At 48.3% G+C, this 16,186-nt stretch overlaps 1 protein-coding gene across 4 annotated transcripts in view; it reads right to left on the reverse strand.

Annotated features, from left to right (window-relative positions):
• Positions 1-3,987: 3,987 nt before the first annotated feature.
• LOC306959518 (pleckstrin homology domain-containing family A member 5-like) overlaps positions 3,988-16,186 on the reverse strand; it is a 51,170-nt gene continuing 38,971 nt past the window's right edge. For 3 of the 4 annotated variants that reach the window (XM_079551646.1, XM_079551644.1, XM_079551643.1), the window contains 10 exons: positions 15,101-15,144; positions 14,332-14,466; positions 10,076-10,193; positions 9,850-9,977; positions 9,556-9,750; positions 8,449-8,553; positions 6,999-7,064; positions 5,393-5,511; positions 5,136-5,227; positions 3,988-4,044 (listed from right to left, as the gene is read on the reverse strand). In XM_079551646.1, coding sequence (XP_079407772.1) covers positions 4,010-4,044; positions 5,136-5,227; positions 5,393-5,511; positions 6,999-7,064; positions 8,449-8,553; positions 9,556-9,750; positions 9,850-9,977; positions 10,076-10,193; positions 14,332-14,466; positions 15,101-15,144 — 1,037 coding nt within the window. In that variant the 3' untranslated portion in view covers positions 3,988-4,009. The remainder of the gene's footprint in view (positions 4,045-5,135; positions 5,228-5,392; positions 5,512-6,998; positions 7,065-8,448; positions 8,554-9,555; positions 9,751-9,849; positions 9,978-10,075; positions 10,194-14,331; positions 14,467-15,100; positions 15,145-16,186) is intronic. The other variant, XM_079551645.1, reaches the window with a different exon arrangement.

A 16,186-nucleotide genomic window follows, 5' to 3' on the forward strand; every position in this document is an offset into this window, starting at 1 on the left:
CCTGTTAGCTTCTTCATGATTCTATTGGTGTGTATTGAGGAAAGTTTCAATTGTGGTTTTCTGTCCAGAGACACCAGGGGGCGATGAAAGACCCTCCCATTAACACTTGTATCACCCCCAGAGAGACCGCGGGGAGGGTTTATTAAGGTAAACAAATGGTCACTCAGTTCACGCAAAATGGCCGACCTCCTGTTGATTGCTTGGCAACCGTGTGATATATATTTTTGTTCTGGCAGTCATGACGCACGTGTGCACCAGTTAGGTCTGGCTGCACCAAACTTGACACCTGGTCGTCCCATTGGTGGATATGTATGTATCCACACATATAATACAGCTGCTATAGTAGAGTCCGCCGTGAATGACAAGCTTTGACCTCTTCGTTGTGTTTATTTAAGTAAATATGCCACTTCCACGACTCACGCTTAGACCAGCGGGCAGGGGCGGGGCCAGGAGGCTACTATTACTGTCAGGGGCAGTTTATTCATTAATTAAATTGAAAAACTCTTTTGGCAAAAAAATTACGACTAAATAAAACACAAGAGCTCAACTACAAATATACAGTGATGGGGAACTTTAATCATGTAATATAGTAACAACTGCTTTAATACTGTCATGTGCTTGTATTACATATTACTGTTTCAAAATGAGTTACTTTGGCCAAATGTAAAAAATAGTCATCTCCTCTTTTGTTTTAACTTCACCAAACTGCAGATCTTATTCACCATTTACTGACATTCTTCTGTTATTGGTGCAAAACGCTTTAGTTCAGCTTCACGTGTTGAGGAAACATTCATGTCACTTATTAACAGTCACGATGTGCCACGTTTTCCATGGTTTAAAATAAATTACACGGCTCTTCACGACATAAGCAGAACACTCCATTGACTTGAATGGGATTTTCCAACGTTCTGCCGGTCATTACTTCCTGCTACAGGACATCTGAAAACATCATGACCGCGGCCCATGTAATACAGGTCTGTCATATGTAGTAGTCGAGGACACTCTGTCACGTCCCTGTGAGTGAAGTCTGGGGAATCAATCGGGAAGTTAAAGGAATAGGCCACCGTTTTTACATACTGAGATATGCTCTTACCTAACCTTAGCCAAGTTAATATATCCCCGTCTGGTCTTGGTCCGTGCGCTCACACATACGCAGCCTCTCCCACATGTCATATAGCTCCAAAAAAGCTCACGATAGAACCTACCAAGCTCTTCCACGTGTTCCCTATTTAAATAAAGTTACGTGAAGTGTTTTCATGCAAAGTATATTTACACAGAAATGTAACATGTCGATTTTATAAGCAAATAAAAAGGGGGACTATATTGTGAGGCGTAATGATACGAGGAGTAAAACGTCCGCGCAGTAACTCCTAAAGACTTCCCCGCTCACTTCCGTCAATAGCCTTTAAGAGCATATCTCAGTATGTAAAAACGGTGGCCTATTCCTTTAACCTGAGTCTGACTTTCAACTTCCCCAGAGATTCACCAGCAGAACCAACTGCACCTTCAGCTAAGTAGCTAGGCTAGCTGCTAGCCATGCTACTACTAGCCGCAGAAATCATTAAATAAACCTTTGGGCCTTCATTAAAGTATACGAAGTTTATGTTGGTTGTGGTCAGGTGGAAAATGGCCGAATAGTAAAATAACCTTCAGGGCGAAACAAGACCGCTCCGTTCGGGGTCCGGTTGGCCCTGTCGGTGCTTATTTTCCCCATAATGACCAGCGTTCTATACATTATCCCTTACATAAAGCATTAAGAGTTTAACATTAGCTGTGGTCTTTTGCATCGCCCAGTCAGGACAGTTTTTAAAGAGGTTCCAATGAAACGTCCAGAAAACAAAGGAACACGAAGCCAAAAGACGACGCGGAGCCCAGAGTGTGAACATTAAGATTTATTTTACATGATATAAAACGCATGGTTATGAAGACTTTGTATATTGGCACTATTAATATAATCTTATAGCTCTATATTCACTCTCATTCTTTTGTGTACATAAATTAAGCATTTACATTTGATACAGTCTGTAGTCTGTGTGTTACATTGTCCTTCAGTTCCACCTCCACCACATTCGCCATCGGAAAGTGTGATTAAAAAAATACAAACGGTACAAAAATGTCCAGAATGAGCAAAGGGAGCAGCAGCGTGAGCACAGGCCGCGGAGCTCTGTGCGGATGAACATTCAAGAGCAAAACGTCCAGAAAGAAACTCTTCCTTTGGGTATAGACGGGAGCAACGTCGAGCAACGTCAGTGACATGCAAGAGGAAAGATCGTCTGAGAGCTTTTCATTTACAGATGGAAAAGGTTTGGCGTGTTGTATTGAATGTGAGTACCTTTAATAATGTCATTACAGCTTCAACTCTTAGTCCCTTTTATTAGACCCGAGCGACGGACACTCGGTTAGACCCGCGAGCGACTAATTATAATCAATAACGGAGACCGAAAATGCAAGAATTCACAAGTAACAGGGATCAGAAATGAGTGCCCCGCGAGCTCTAATTTTGGGTGGGGTCTGCGGGAGAAAATATTAAAATATGGCTCAGGCAGTTTACTTTGAGTCAATGAGAGCCCGGCTGCAAAAAATGTCATCGTACAAAGGTGACACTGGCCAGGGACATAGACCACGTCAGGACATGTAAAAATGATATGACCCCGCCTCTTGAACTTCTGACACCTGATCCCCAAGTTTTCAATCGAAAGGACCCAATCCGGCACTAATGCACAAGTGGCTTGTAAGTGGCCCGCCCATCCTCCGTGGCCTCGGTCAGAGTTTCTCCGGAAATACGTCAATTTCACTTATTTCCCCCTTTATTCACAAAAGCCACAGTTTTAGACTCGTACGTATTCATGCTACCCCTCTGTCACCGAAAGAAGTTTTAGTTTGGATGTTTTTGCCTCCAAATTTAGCTTTTTCTGGACTGTACAATCACAGGAAGTTCAGTTTCGCTGTTTCCTGTCCGTCTCTCTGCGTCTTCCTCGTACTCCGTGGGTCTCACCAAAATATTGCTTCATATATCGAGGGTGCTTTGGGGCTGGAGCACCCTCGGCCAGGGGAATTTACCCTAATTACAAAATGATTCAATATATTATTGCCCAAACTGTAAATCAATTTCCTGCAAATACACAAGTGCGGCCTTTCATAAGGTTAATCTGGAATGGTCTGTGTCACTCGGTCTGTGTAGCTCCATTGGTAGGGCACTGGGTTCCCAACGTTGACTGCTTTTTTTCCCTTCCTCTCTTCGGCCCTTAGGGGGGACTGTGCCAGGGGCGAGGGTCTTTATCGCCGCCCACGACTTTAACATTATAACTATAACCAGTTCCCAGATGTTGCTCCCGTCTATCTCCATCAGCGCAGGTCGTCCTCCAGACACACGCGCTGATTCCAGAAACAAATAAACCAATATTGAGGCTAATAGATGATGGCAGCTACAGACAAGCCTCATAGTGAAGTTTATTTACTGCATTGATCTTTAGACTCTTTAAGCTGTAAATAAATGACAGATGGACTTCACTGTTGTCCAAGGTGCTCCCCATTTAGTGAGAGGAAAACACTGCCTTTTGTTTATATAGTACTATATATAACTGTTGATATTCACCCTATAAAAAGAATGTGAGCCGAACGTAAGAGTCAACAGTGAGTTCAGGAAGTACGATCTGATCTTATTATCAAAGTGTGGTTTTTCACTTACATAAAAGGCCTTTCTGAAGCCGCTGACGTGAAACTGTTCAAAAACATTTGAAGCTACATGAGTTCATTTAGAGCCCTGGTGAAGAGGCACTGATGATGATCCAGGAGGCTGTGGACTGGGCCAGGTGTGGTCCGGGTCCGGCTGTGGTCCAGGCCAGGTGTGGTCCGGCAGTGGTCTGGGTCGGCTGTGGTCTGGGTCAGGCGTGGCACTGGCTGGAGTGGGTTAAAAGCACAGGTCGGTGTGTTGTTCCTCTGGAGATGATCGTCTGAACTGAAGGCGAAGCTGGAGAAGCTGAAGGAGTGGAGATGGGTCGGGTCGGGTTCATGTGTCACTGCTCATCAGGGTCATGGACTGTGCTGAGGAGACGACACAAGGGGAACGTTAAGAGGTGTTCCAGAACATCACACACTAGTCTGGTGTCAAAAAGTTTAGTTCCTACTGGTATCGAAGGCAGGCACCGAAAGGAAATCTAAACTCTTTATATTCAACTTTTGTTGAGGCGTCATTACTAGGGATGCACGATAATATCGGCATTTTGGCGACATCCCCGATAAAGCCGTTAAAAAAATGTGGCCGATAATTCGGCCCGATAATTCTAAGCTCAAATGACATTGAGTCTGCGGCTCCAGCTCGCTGCCTTTCTCTCGGCCCGGCTCGTCCTGCAGCCCGGAGCTGCTGCAGACTCAGGACAGCACGTTTACAGCAGCAGATACACGCTCTCCACGGCCGACTTCTGCACGGCTTTAGCTGAAAAACACGACGAGTTTTCCAGAGAAACAGCTGTGCAGGCGCTCTCCGGGAAAGAAGAGGTTTTAGACTTTTTACATCGAAGTCACTTCAACATTAGCACCACAACAAAATGAGAAAAAGACGAGGAAATGCGAACCTCTGACCCTGCAGACCCGCTCACGTGAGTTACTGGAACAGAGCGAGGCCTAAAAACATGTATTATCTTTGTATTTCTGATCAAATAAACACGACAGCTCCGCGATTGAAGCGCTGTGAACGAGAGGAGTTTAACTTTGATGAAATGAGCCTCATCACAGATGCTTAAATGATCCAGTGCAGGAGAGAGTCTGGTTTTTGTGCTGTAGGATCAGATTATTAGTCAGAATCTGTCACAGATTTGGCATCACTTCTCTCTCATGTCAGAGACGCCTTGAGACTCAGTGAAATACTGTAATACTGTCTATATTCCAGTTTTGTAAATAAGAATCCATTAGTATGATGTCAACAAAAAGAAAAAGTACAAAGTAATAAGTAATAAGTAAAAACATCTAAACCACCAAAATAATTACCACTAATTATCAGACAGGTAAAAGCCTCACTATCACTGAGTCCCCGCCTCCCCTAGGACCACCCCGATTTGCCTCTACAGTAAATGGCCCGGCCCGGCGCTGGGCTTGCTCTCTGTGTGACGTTGTGTTCATGAGTGATGCTGACGAACCAGGCAGCAGGTTGTTGAGGCGCAGGTCGTCCTGGCTCACGTCTCGGCTCTCCTCCCCGTCTGGACTCCACTGAGGCTCCGGCGTCTGCAGACTGAGCACACCACACGTCATACAGAGGGGGGGGGGGGGGGGGTCTGAGGCGTCTGCAGACTGAGCACACCACACGTCATACAGAGGGGGGGGGGGGGGGGGGTCTGAGGCGTCTGCAGACTGAGCACACCACACGTCATACAGAGGGAGGGGGGGGGAGTCTGACCTGGTGGAGTCCGAGGGCGAGTTGGCCGAGCTGCTCAGATCTTCAAACGGCTGGAGCTCCACCACCTTCACCGTCTGAGCAGAAACCTCCAGGATGACTGCAGTCTGACGCTCACACTCCTGCACATTCACAAACGCGCTCCAAAGTATTATGCAAATGTATGTCAGTGTCAAAAAGAAACTGTTTTTCAATGAAACTCATGGATGGACAGTTAAGGGAAGAACTATTGAAAAAGGATGTTCCACATTATTATGCAGATCATCATTTTCAAGCAATATGGGAAAGAAAAAGGATCTTTCTGCTGATGAAAAGCGTGAAATAGTTGAATGTCTTGGTCTAGGTATGAAAACCTTCGATATTTCATGAAAGATGAAGCGTAATCATTGAACTGATCAGAGATTTGTGGATGATTCAGACACACTCGGGTTTGTGCAGATAAAGGCACAATGAGGACAGTTTCTGCCAGACAAACGCATCAAATTAAGAGAACAGATGCTACAAAGCAGCAGACAGGTATTTGAAGCTGCTGGTGCCTCTGGAGTCTCCTGAACATCAAGGTATAGGACCCTCCAGAGGCTGCAGTTGTGCATAAACCTTCTATCCGGCCTCCCCTAAACTGTTCATTGAAGCTGAAGCAGAAACGGCTGCAGTGGCTCAGAAATACATGAGACTCATTTTCAAACAGTCTTGTTCACTGATGAGGCCGTGTGACCCTGGATGGTCAGATGGATGGAGGAGTGGATGGAGGTGAATGGCCACAATGTCCCAACAAGGCTGTGACGTCAGTAAGGAGGGGGCGGAGTCATGTTTTAGGATCCCTGAAGGTGTGAAAATGACCTCTTTCTTCTATGCTACAAAAAAAACAAGATCCTCTTCATCATGACAACGCCCCATGTCCTGCTGTAAAGAAAACCTCTGCATCACTGGCTGCTATGGGCAAAAAAGGAGAGAAACTCATGATGTGGACCCCCTCCTCCCCTGACCTCAGCCCTATAGAGAACCTTTGGAGCCTCAACAAAAACACTTCTATGAGGGTGGGAGGCAGTTTTCATCCAAACAGCAGCTCTGAGGTTATTCTAACATCCTGCAAACAAATCCAAGCAGAAACTCTACAAAAACTCACAAGTTTAATGGATTTAAGAATGTTTAAGCTGCTCAAAGAAGGTCCTCTGGTGAAATATAACTTGACCTGTTCAGATGTTTTGATTGAAATATCTTCTGATTTCAGTAACTATGACCTCCTAATGCTACAAATACAACAAATGACCATTTTCAGTTAATTACAAGCTTTAAAATGTATTGAAACGATGAGTTGCAGAATAACAGTAGATTTTGAGGTTTTTACTATATTTTTGGAAAAAATACTGTTATCACTGGGAGATTTTTTCAGCCACATTTATTATTAAATGATCCTCGACCAGATTGGAAATGATGCTGACTCTCATTTGACAGTTTAGAAATCAGAGAAAAATGTCATTTGCATAATAATTTTGAACGCGGTGTAAAGGCCTGAGCAGAAACCTCCACAGTCTAAAAAGTTTCCCTTTTCACTCTGGCCTTAAACTCTGTAAAAAGGGTGTGTTGGGATGTTGGGCGGGGCCGTTACCTGGGTGTCTTTGCTCTCAGTGACCTCCGGGGCCTTTTCACTGCTCTCCTCCTCCGACAGGGCCACCTGAGCAGAGACCAGAGGAGTCACAGAGGAGTCACAGAGACCAGAGGAGTCACAGAGACCAGAGGAGTCACAGAGACCAGAGGAGTCACAGAGACCAGAGGAGTCACAGAGACCAGAGGAGTCACAGAGGAGTCACAGAGACCAGAGGAGTCACAGAGGAGTCACAGAGACCAGAGGAGTCACAGAGGAGTCACAGAGGAGTCACAGAGGAGTCACAGAGACCAGAGGAGTCACAGAGGAGTCACAGACTTCATTCACTGCATTTAAAGCCCTGCTCTGACAGGATTAGTTTGACCACAGGCACTTTGACTTTGACATCATAGAACAGGGGTGGCCAACACGCGGCTCTCGAGCCGCATGCGGCTCTTGGCCAATCAGAGTGCGGCTCTTTGCATGATTGGAGATGTTTAATACAATGCGGCTCTTTGCAAAATAATTGGTAAATATTTCCCATAAACTAACAGCCTTTGACCAAAAATCCAACCATCGTCCTACAGACCCTGTTTCATCTCTACATGAATGAGAGTCTATATCTCCCTCCTTTTCGAGGTGGTATAAAAGGTGCAGCACCTTCACTCAAAGCAGGATGTCGGTTAAACAACAGGCAGATCGAGGCTCTGGGATCAGCTTCTGCTTTTCAGGTTTCTGATCAGCTGCTCTTTATTTGATGTAATTTGGCCTCATATTCACAGAAAAAGATCTAAATTAGGAAATGGAAAAAAGCCGAGCTCTAATGTAGCTGATGATGCGAAGCGCGACATCGCGGAAATACACAAAGTCATGACTTTTCTTTCACATGTGACTGAAACTGTAGCAGATAAAACATAAAACAGACTCTCAGACGTCCAGAGGCTCCTGGTTATGAACTTTGTGCAGCCGAGAGTACCTTCTCTCTGCACAGTCCAGTCAGGACCAAGCTGCACAGAGCCACAGGCCAGGGGCCAATCAGGGAAGGGGGCTCAGTGGGCAGGGCCTCACATACAAACACACCCCAGCATTAAAAAAAAATCTGTCAGAGCAGGACAGCACAAAATGTCAGTAAATATACATGTATTTAAATCTAACACAATTATAAAAAAAAAAGCAAAAGGCCAGGCATAAAGTTATAGTTTACTGTGATTAAATAAAACGGTCACATTCTATTTAATCATAATAAACGACCGCCCCGGGATCTCGCTAATGGTCGGTGCCTTTGTGGTTCTTCACAGGATCAAGGCTGAAAATTTCGGCTCTTGGTCTCTGACTAGTTGGCCACCCCTGTCATAGACGTTCTCCGTGATTATTACAAATTCCCCCCAAATGACCAACTGTATTTGTCTGAACTCTGATGGACCGTCTGATCTGTAAACTGTGTCTTATATAATGGTGGTTAAAGTGTCCAAACCTGCTCTGGGGGCGGGGCCTCAGTCAGAGACGCCGTCACTTCCTTCAGACGCTGCAGCGCCGCCTCCAGCCCACAGGGGTCAGTGCAGTCTGTCTGTGGGGCGCTCTGCGACAACAACAGAACAGAGTTTTAACTGTGATGATCTCATACTGAGGAGCACCCACTCCAGGCACGACCCCGGCCTTCACTTCATGGTTCAGAGCAGGGGTGCCCAAAGTGGGGCCCAAACAGTTCTGTTGGCCCACCAGAGAGTGACCCACTGTGTGGTTAATACTAACTCTCTTCCATTCATTCTCAATGGTAAATATTGATGCAGTACACTTTTTGACCACCAGCGTCAAATTGGGGGCGCTGTTTCTCTCCTTTCACAAAGTTAAGCAAACACTGTTGTGGTGTCTTGGTATTTAGAGCGTTGTAGCAGCAACTTTCACAGTTTTCCAAATTTTATTGCAAAGGTTGTTACATTAACAAAAGTATATGTTAAAAACTGACTTATAAAAGAATTGATGCTGAACTGACACTTTCAAAATGATCTAATGTGGCATTTTCTTTGAGTGAACCTCTTAACTCCCGCCTGAACCGAGGGGATCCTTTTCCTCACATCATCCGATTTTTTTTTCATCATTTTTTTGTTGGGTGTTTAACTCATTTTTGTCAATTTTTTGTCATTTTTTTGTCAAATATTTGTAATTTTTTCATCCATTTTTTGTCAATTTCTTGTAACATTTTTGTGACATTTTTGCCACTTTTTCCTCAATGTTTTCTCACATTTTTGTCACATTTCCATCATTGTTTTCGTCTCAGTTTTGTTGCTTTTTCTCACCTTTTGTCCAGAAGCTTTTGGATTGGGGTAAAGCCAAACTGGAGAACATGTGCTCGGTTCAGGCGGGAGGTAAGAGGTTAAACAATGAGGTAAAGTTACTGTAGGCGCTGCAGATACAGGTGTTTTTTTTACACTAAATGCTACAGTTGCCATAGCTACCATTTGTTTTAATATAGCTGTTATTTGCAGTTATATGTGTTTTTTGTGCTCGACATCGCCGTGTTTGGCCCGCGACTCACAGGCACTCTTTCATTTTGGCCTCGGAGACAAACAGTGGTTCAGACCTGCTGTGTCCCGGGACCGGGGCTGTGGTCCCGGTTGAAGGACGCAGAGCGGGACAGTTTGTTCCTCCTCAGGGTGCAGGCCTCCTGGTTCCTCCTCATCCTCTCCAGCTGCTCCTCCACACTCATCCGGATCCGGCCCGTCTCCCCGCGCTCCCCGAAGCCCCCGGCCGGGTCCAGGGCGCTGTGGGGCCGCTCCTGCGCACACGGGACGCACCAGGGGGGGGGGCAACGATCGGTCACATGGTCCGACCAGACAAAAACAACACGAATGTAAGAGACTCTTTAGAGACGTACGGCTCGGGGCTGGGGCTTCTTCTTCCTCAGGGTGACGTAGGAGGCGATGGTGCTGGACTCGGGGGGGCTGATGGGGCTGATGGTGCTCTTGGTCCTGGGCGGGACGATGCCCACGGGACACGGAGACACTGAGGAGACAAACACAAGTGATCAGAGGCATTAAAACCATAGGAACTGACAACATCCAGTGGGGGCGCTCTCGTGCGTGAGGAATACTGGGTCATACCTTTGCTGACGGGGACCTCCCTTCGCTCCGTGGCCCCGCCCCCTCGCTCCTCGTCGGGCTCCTCCTCCTTGACCGTGGTCAGCTCCGGCTCGCTCTTATACAGGCGGTAATCTGGGCCCTGCTGCGGATCCACAGAGGCAGGCTTTAACATCAGACCAAGCCCTATAACCCTGACCCTGACCCTGAGCCCTGATGTAAACCCACAGAGACAGGCTTCAACATCAGACCAAACCCTATGACCCTGACCCTGGGCCCTGACCCTGATCATAACCCTGGGCCCTGCTGCGGATCCACAGAGACAGGCTTTAACATCAGACCAAACCCTATGACCCTGTCCCTGGGCCCTGACCCTAACCCTAACCCTGACCCTAACCCTAACCCTGACCCTAACCCTGACCCTAACCCTGACCCTAACCCTGACCCTGACCCTAACCCTAACCCTGACCCTAACCCTGACCCTAACCCTAACCCTGACCCTAACCCTGACCCTGACCCTAACCCTGACCCTGACCCTAACCCTGACCCTAACCCTGACCCTGACCCTAACCCTGACCCTAACCCTGACCCTAACCCTGACCCTAACCCTGACCCTGACCCTAACCCTGACCCTAACCCTGACCCTAACCCTGACCCTGACCCTAACCCTGACCCTAACCCTAACCCTGACCATAACCCTGGGCCCTGCTGCAGATCCACAGAGGCAGGCTTTAACATCAGACCAAACCCTATGACCCTGACCCTAACCCTGACCCTGACCATAACCCTGTCCCTGATGTAAACCCACAGAGACAGGCTTCAACAACAGACCAAGCCCTATAACCCTGACCCTGATCATAACCCTGACCATAACCCTGAGCCCTGATGCAAACCCACAGAGACAGGCTTTAACGTCAGACCAAACCCTATGACCCTGATCCTGAGCCCTGACCCTGACCCTAACCCTGACCCTGATGCAAACCCACAGAGACAGGCTTCAACAACAGACTTAAACACATGAATTAAAACAAATAGATGACAGATCAGTGGCTCTCAGCTGGTGGATCAGAAACAATAGAATAAAAACATGTTTGTAAAAAGGCTTGTGGACAATAATCAGTGGGACAACACAGTGTTTGACTCCGAGATCCTCAAACCAGCCGAGAGCCACTGACACACATGATGTCCAGGCTCCATGTCATGAAATGTGTTTGCATGTGGACGATTGTTGCTCCGACACACTGGAGACCCAGAGTGGGCCACGGGCGGGGGGTCCCCAGACTCAGTGGTCCCTGAACCCCTTCGTCTTTGAGTCGTTTTGCTGCTTGTGATCCAGAGGTGCGTTTGTGGAGCTCAGTGTCTCCTGTTTTCAAAGCTGGAGTTAATAAAGAGGTCAGGAGCGACTGAGGGGGGTGGACAGACTCAGAGGGAGGAAACTGGAGTCCACCACAACAGGGAGCAGGTTTGCTGAGCAGAAGAGCCGCTGGGAGTCTGACTGTGATGTACGAAACACCCGAGTCAAAGCCACAGAGGCCCGGCCTGGACGGGTGAGGAGCCACATGTCAGGGTGCTGCTCTACATGTCAGGGTGCTGCTCTACATGTCAGGGTGCTGCTCTACATGTCAGGGTGCTCTGCTCTACATGTCAGGGTGCTGCTCTACATGTCAGGGTGCCCAGCTCTACATGTCAGGGTGCTGCTCTACATGTCAGGGTGCTGCTCTACATGTCAGGGTGCTGCTCTACATGTCAGGGTGCTCTACATGTCAGGGTGCTGCTCTACATGTCAGGGTGCCCAGCTCTACATGTCAGGGTGCTGCTCTACATGTCAGGGTGCTGCTCTACATGTCAGGGTGCTCTACATGTCAGGGTGCTGCTCTACATGTCAGGGTGCTCTACATGTCAGGGTGCTGCTCTACATGTCAGGGTGCTGCTCTACATGTCAGGGTGCTGCTCTACATGTCAGGGTGCTGCTCTACATGTCAGGGTGCTCTACATGTCAGGGTGCTGCTCTACATGTCAGGGTGCTGCTCTACATGTCAGGGTGCTGCTCTACATGTCAGGGTGCTCTACATGTCAGGGTGCTGCTCTACATGTCAGGGTGCTGCTCTACATGTCAGGGTGCTGCTCTACATGTCAGGGTGCTGCTCTACATGTCAGGGTGCTGCTCTACATGTCAGGGTGCTCTACATGTCAGGGTGCTGCTCTACATGTCAGGGTGCCCAGCTCTACATGTCAGGGTGCTGCTCTACATGTCAGGGTGCTGCTCTACATGTCAGGGTGCTCTACATGTCAGGGTGCTGCTCTACATGTCAGGGTGCTGCTCTACATGTCAGGGTGCCCAGCTCTACATGTCAGGGTGCTGCTCTACATGTCAGGGTGCTGCTCTACATGTCAGGGTGCTGCTCTACATGTCAGGGTGCTGCTCTACATGTCAGGGTGCTGCTCTACATGTCAGGGTGCTGCTCTACATGTCAGGGTGCTGCTCTACATGTCAGGGTGCTGCTCTACATGTCAGGGTGCTGCTCTACATGTCAGGGTGCTCTACATGTCAGGGTGCTGCTCTACATGTCAGGGTGCTGCTCTACATGTCAGGGTGCCCAGCTCTACATGTCAGGGTGCTCTACATGTCAGGGTGCTGCTCTACATGTCAGGGTGCTGCTCTACATGTCAGGGTGCTGCTCTACATGTCAGGGTGCTCTACATGTCAGGGTGCTGCTCTACATGTCAGGGTGCTGCTCTACATGTCAGGGTGCTGCTCTACATGTCAGGGTGCTCTACATGTCAGGGTGCTGCTCTACATGTCAGGGTGCTGCTCTACATGTCAGGGTGCTGCTCTACATGTCAGGGTGCTCTACATGTCAGGGTGCTGCTCTACATGTCAGGGTGCTGCTCTACATGTCAGGGTGCTGCTCTACATGTCAGGGTGCTGCTCTACATGTCAGGGTGCTGCTCTACATGTCAGGGTGCTGCTCTACATGTCAGGGTGCTGCTCTACATGTCAGGGTGCTGCTCTACATGTCAGGGTGCTGCTCTACATGTCAGGGTGCTGCTCTACATGTCAGGGTGCTCTACATGTCAGGGTGCTCTACATGTCAGGGTGCTGCTCTACATGTCAGGGTGCTCTACATGTCAGGGTGCTGCTCTACATGTCAGGGTGCTGCTCTACATGTCAGGGTGCTGCTCTACATGTCAGGGTGCTGCTCTACATGTCAGGGTGCTGCTCTACATGTCAGGGTGCTGCTCTACATGTCAGGGTGCTGCTCTACATGTCAGGGTGCTGCTCTACATGTCAGGGTGCTCTACATGTCAGGGTGCTCTACATGTCAGGGTGCTGCTCTACATGTCAGGGTGCTGCTCTACATGTCAGGGTGCTGCTCTACATGTCAGGGTGCTGCTCTACATGTCAGGGTGCTGCTCTACATGTCAGGGTGCTGCTCTACATGTCAGGGTGCTGCTCTACATGTCAGGGTGCTGCTCTACATGTCAGGGTGCTCTACATGTCAGGGTGCTGCTCTACATGTCAGGGTGCTCTACATGTCAGGGTGCTGCTCTACATGTCAGGGTGCTCTACATGTCAGGGTGCTGCTCTACATGTCAGGGTGCTGCTCTACATGTCAGGGTGCTGCTCTACATGTCAGGGTGCTGCTCTACATGTCAGGGTGCTGCTCTACATGTCAGGGTGCCCAGCTCTACATGTCAGGGTGCTGCTCTACATGTCAGGGTGCTGCTCTACATGTCAGGGTGCTGCTCTACATGTCAGGGTGCTCTACATGTCAGGGTGCTGCTCTACATGTCAGGGTGCTGCTCTACATGTCAGGGTGCTGCTCTACATGTCAGGGTGCTGCTCTACATGTCAGGGTGCTGCTCTACATGTCAGGGTGCTCTACATGTCAGGGTGCTGCTCTACATGTCAGGGTGCTCTACATGTCAGGGTGCCCAGCTCTACATGTCAGGGTGCAGCTCTACATGTCAGGGTGCTCTACATGTCAGGGTGCTGCTCTACATGTCAGGGTGCTGCTCTACATGTCAGGGTGCTGCTCTACATGTCAGGGTGCTGCTCTACATGTCAGGGTGCTGCTCTACATGTCAGGGTGCTGCTCTACATGTCAGGGTGTTCTACATGTCAGGGTGCTGCTCTACATGTCAGGGTGCTGCTCTACATGTCAGGGTGCTGCTCTACATGTCAGGGTGCTGCTCTACATGAGGCGGTGAACATGGAAATGAGAGACTATGGCGGGTGACGATGTGAGATGGACGGGACGGCGTTCGGGAGCTCTTACGCTCGGCGCTCCGCTGCGGGACCCGGCTGCGCTCGGGGTGTGGGGGTAGTGGTGGGGCAGGGGCGGGCGAGGGGGCACCAGGGGCGGGCGCGGGGCCGCGGACTCACCCTCCTGCGGCGGCAACGCGGGCACGCTCTGTTAAACGGCAACAACAGCGTGAACAACAACCCGAGGAGGCCTGGCGGCGGAGAGGGGAGCGGACTGAGGGGGGGTTAGAGGGAAACCCCCCGACATCAACACAGAAGGTTCTGTTAGATATAAATATACTGTAAGCACTTTGTTTTTACATCGTGTCAAACGCCTTAAATGTAGCCAGGTCAAGTCAAATCTACCATTTCCATCGTCTCGTCTTAATGCCATTCCAGTCGTGTCCAGCAGGTGTCACTGTTACATCGTCACACAATGCAGTGTTCACTTACAGCTCTAAGCAGCCTGAAGTGTTAAGATTGTTGGTTTTCTTTTTGGAAATTGTAACAACCGACACTGGCATCGGCTCCGATATCCAATACAAGTATGGGATATCGGAGCATCCCTCGCTAAAATCCCTCCATCTTTGCTCGTTTTGTGCCGACAGAGAACACTGTGAAGTCCAGGTTTGTTCACGGTGAGTGTGGTTGATCTCCATGGTAACGCAGGACAGTCAGTGCCGTCCTGGGGGAGAACACGGGCTCTTAAAGTCGTCATACAGGCTCTCATGGGGCTCACTTTAGGCTTCAGAGCCGGACTGACCATGACCTTGGTGGTTTTGCGTTAGTTTGATGGGACTTACCTCGTTTTTGTTGATGCTGGAGAGGGGTTTGGAGCTCGGGAAACCTGAGAGAGTCCAGAGAGAACGCTGATGATTCTTTACAACACATTACATAACCACAAACAAACTGTATTGAAGAGTGTGGGGAAATATCCAGTATCGTGTAAGCCCTTTGGAATCATGGGTGTTTTTCTTGGTGTAAATGTGCGGAGCATAGAAGTTAAAATGCTATAAAAGCTACAATGGGCTATTCAAAAAGGTACGTAACTAAAAAGATGCACCCCACATGATGCTTTAATAATAGTGTCTATCAGCTAAGTGCTTGTGCTGTACCATGGAGTGTCACAAGGGGGCGCACCGGTAACACAAGCAAGGCCAGGGCTCCCACTCTTTACTTCCAAAATAACTTTCAAGGTCATTTTCTTTGATTTTCAAGGACATTTTTCCGTCACGCTCCCTCTTCTGGACAATCTCTGCTAATCTCCAAAATCCCTGACCAGAAAAAGGTCTGGTTTTCCCCTCGGGGTTAAATGCTCTTGAGTCTCACATAAAGCAGACGGGGGTGAGTTAAGACCTTTGTGAATCATCCGTGTAGAAGTGAAGGCTGTGGAAAGTCCATTCACTCCATAACATGTGTAGCATTAAAGTAGAGGTTAAAGCTCATCCTCAAGTGTCGTTAGCAGGGCTGCAGCTAACCATTATTTTGATAATCGATTTATCGACCGATTATTTTCACGATTAATCGCTTGGCTGTGAAAGGTGTTTGACCACATGACGCTAAAGTGGCGGCGCTTGAGGACATGCTGATGGAGGAAACTTAAAGTAAACGTTTGTAGGAGGCTCTTTGTGCTAATTCTGCTTTCTGATTGGACGAGGCAAAGACAGATATTTATGAACTATACAATGTACAAACCCTCACTTTAAAAACAAAGCAGGTTTTCATCCAAAATACAGAATTGTCGTGTCTTTTTTGCTCTACTTTAGTCTGTGTTTACTAGAAAACCATTAATCGATGACTACAATAGTTGACAACTATTGTAGTCATCGATTGGTTGTTTCAGCCCTAGTCGTTAGAGACGCCGCCATATTGAATTTGTAGTAAACGCG

The sequence above is a fragment of the Gobius niger genome (genome assembly GCF_951799975.1).
Source record: "Gobius niger genome assembly, chromosome: 2".
NCBI classification, from domain to species: domain Eukaryota; kingdom Metazoa; phylum Chordata; class Actinopteri; order Gobiiformes; family Gobiidae; genus Gobius; species Gobius niger.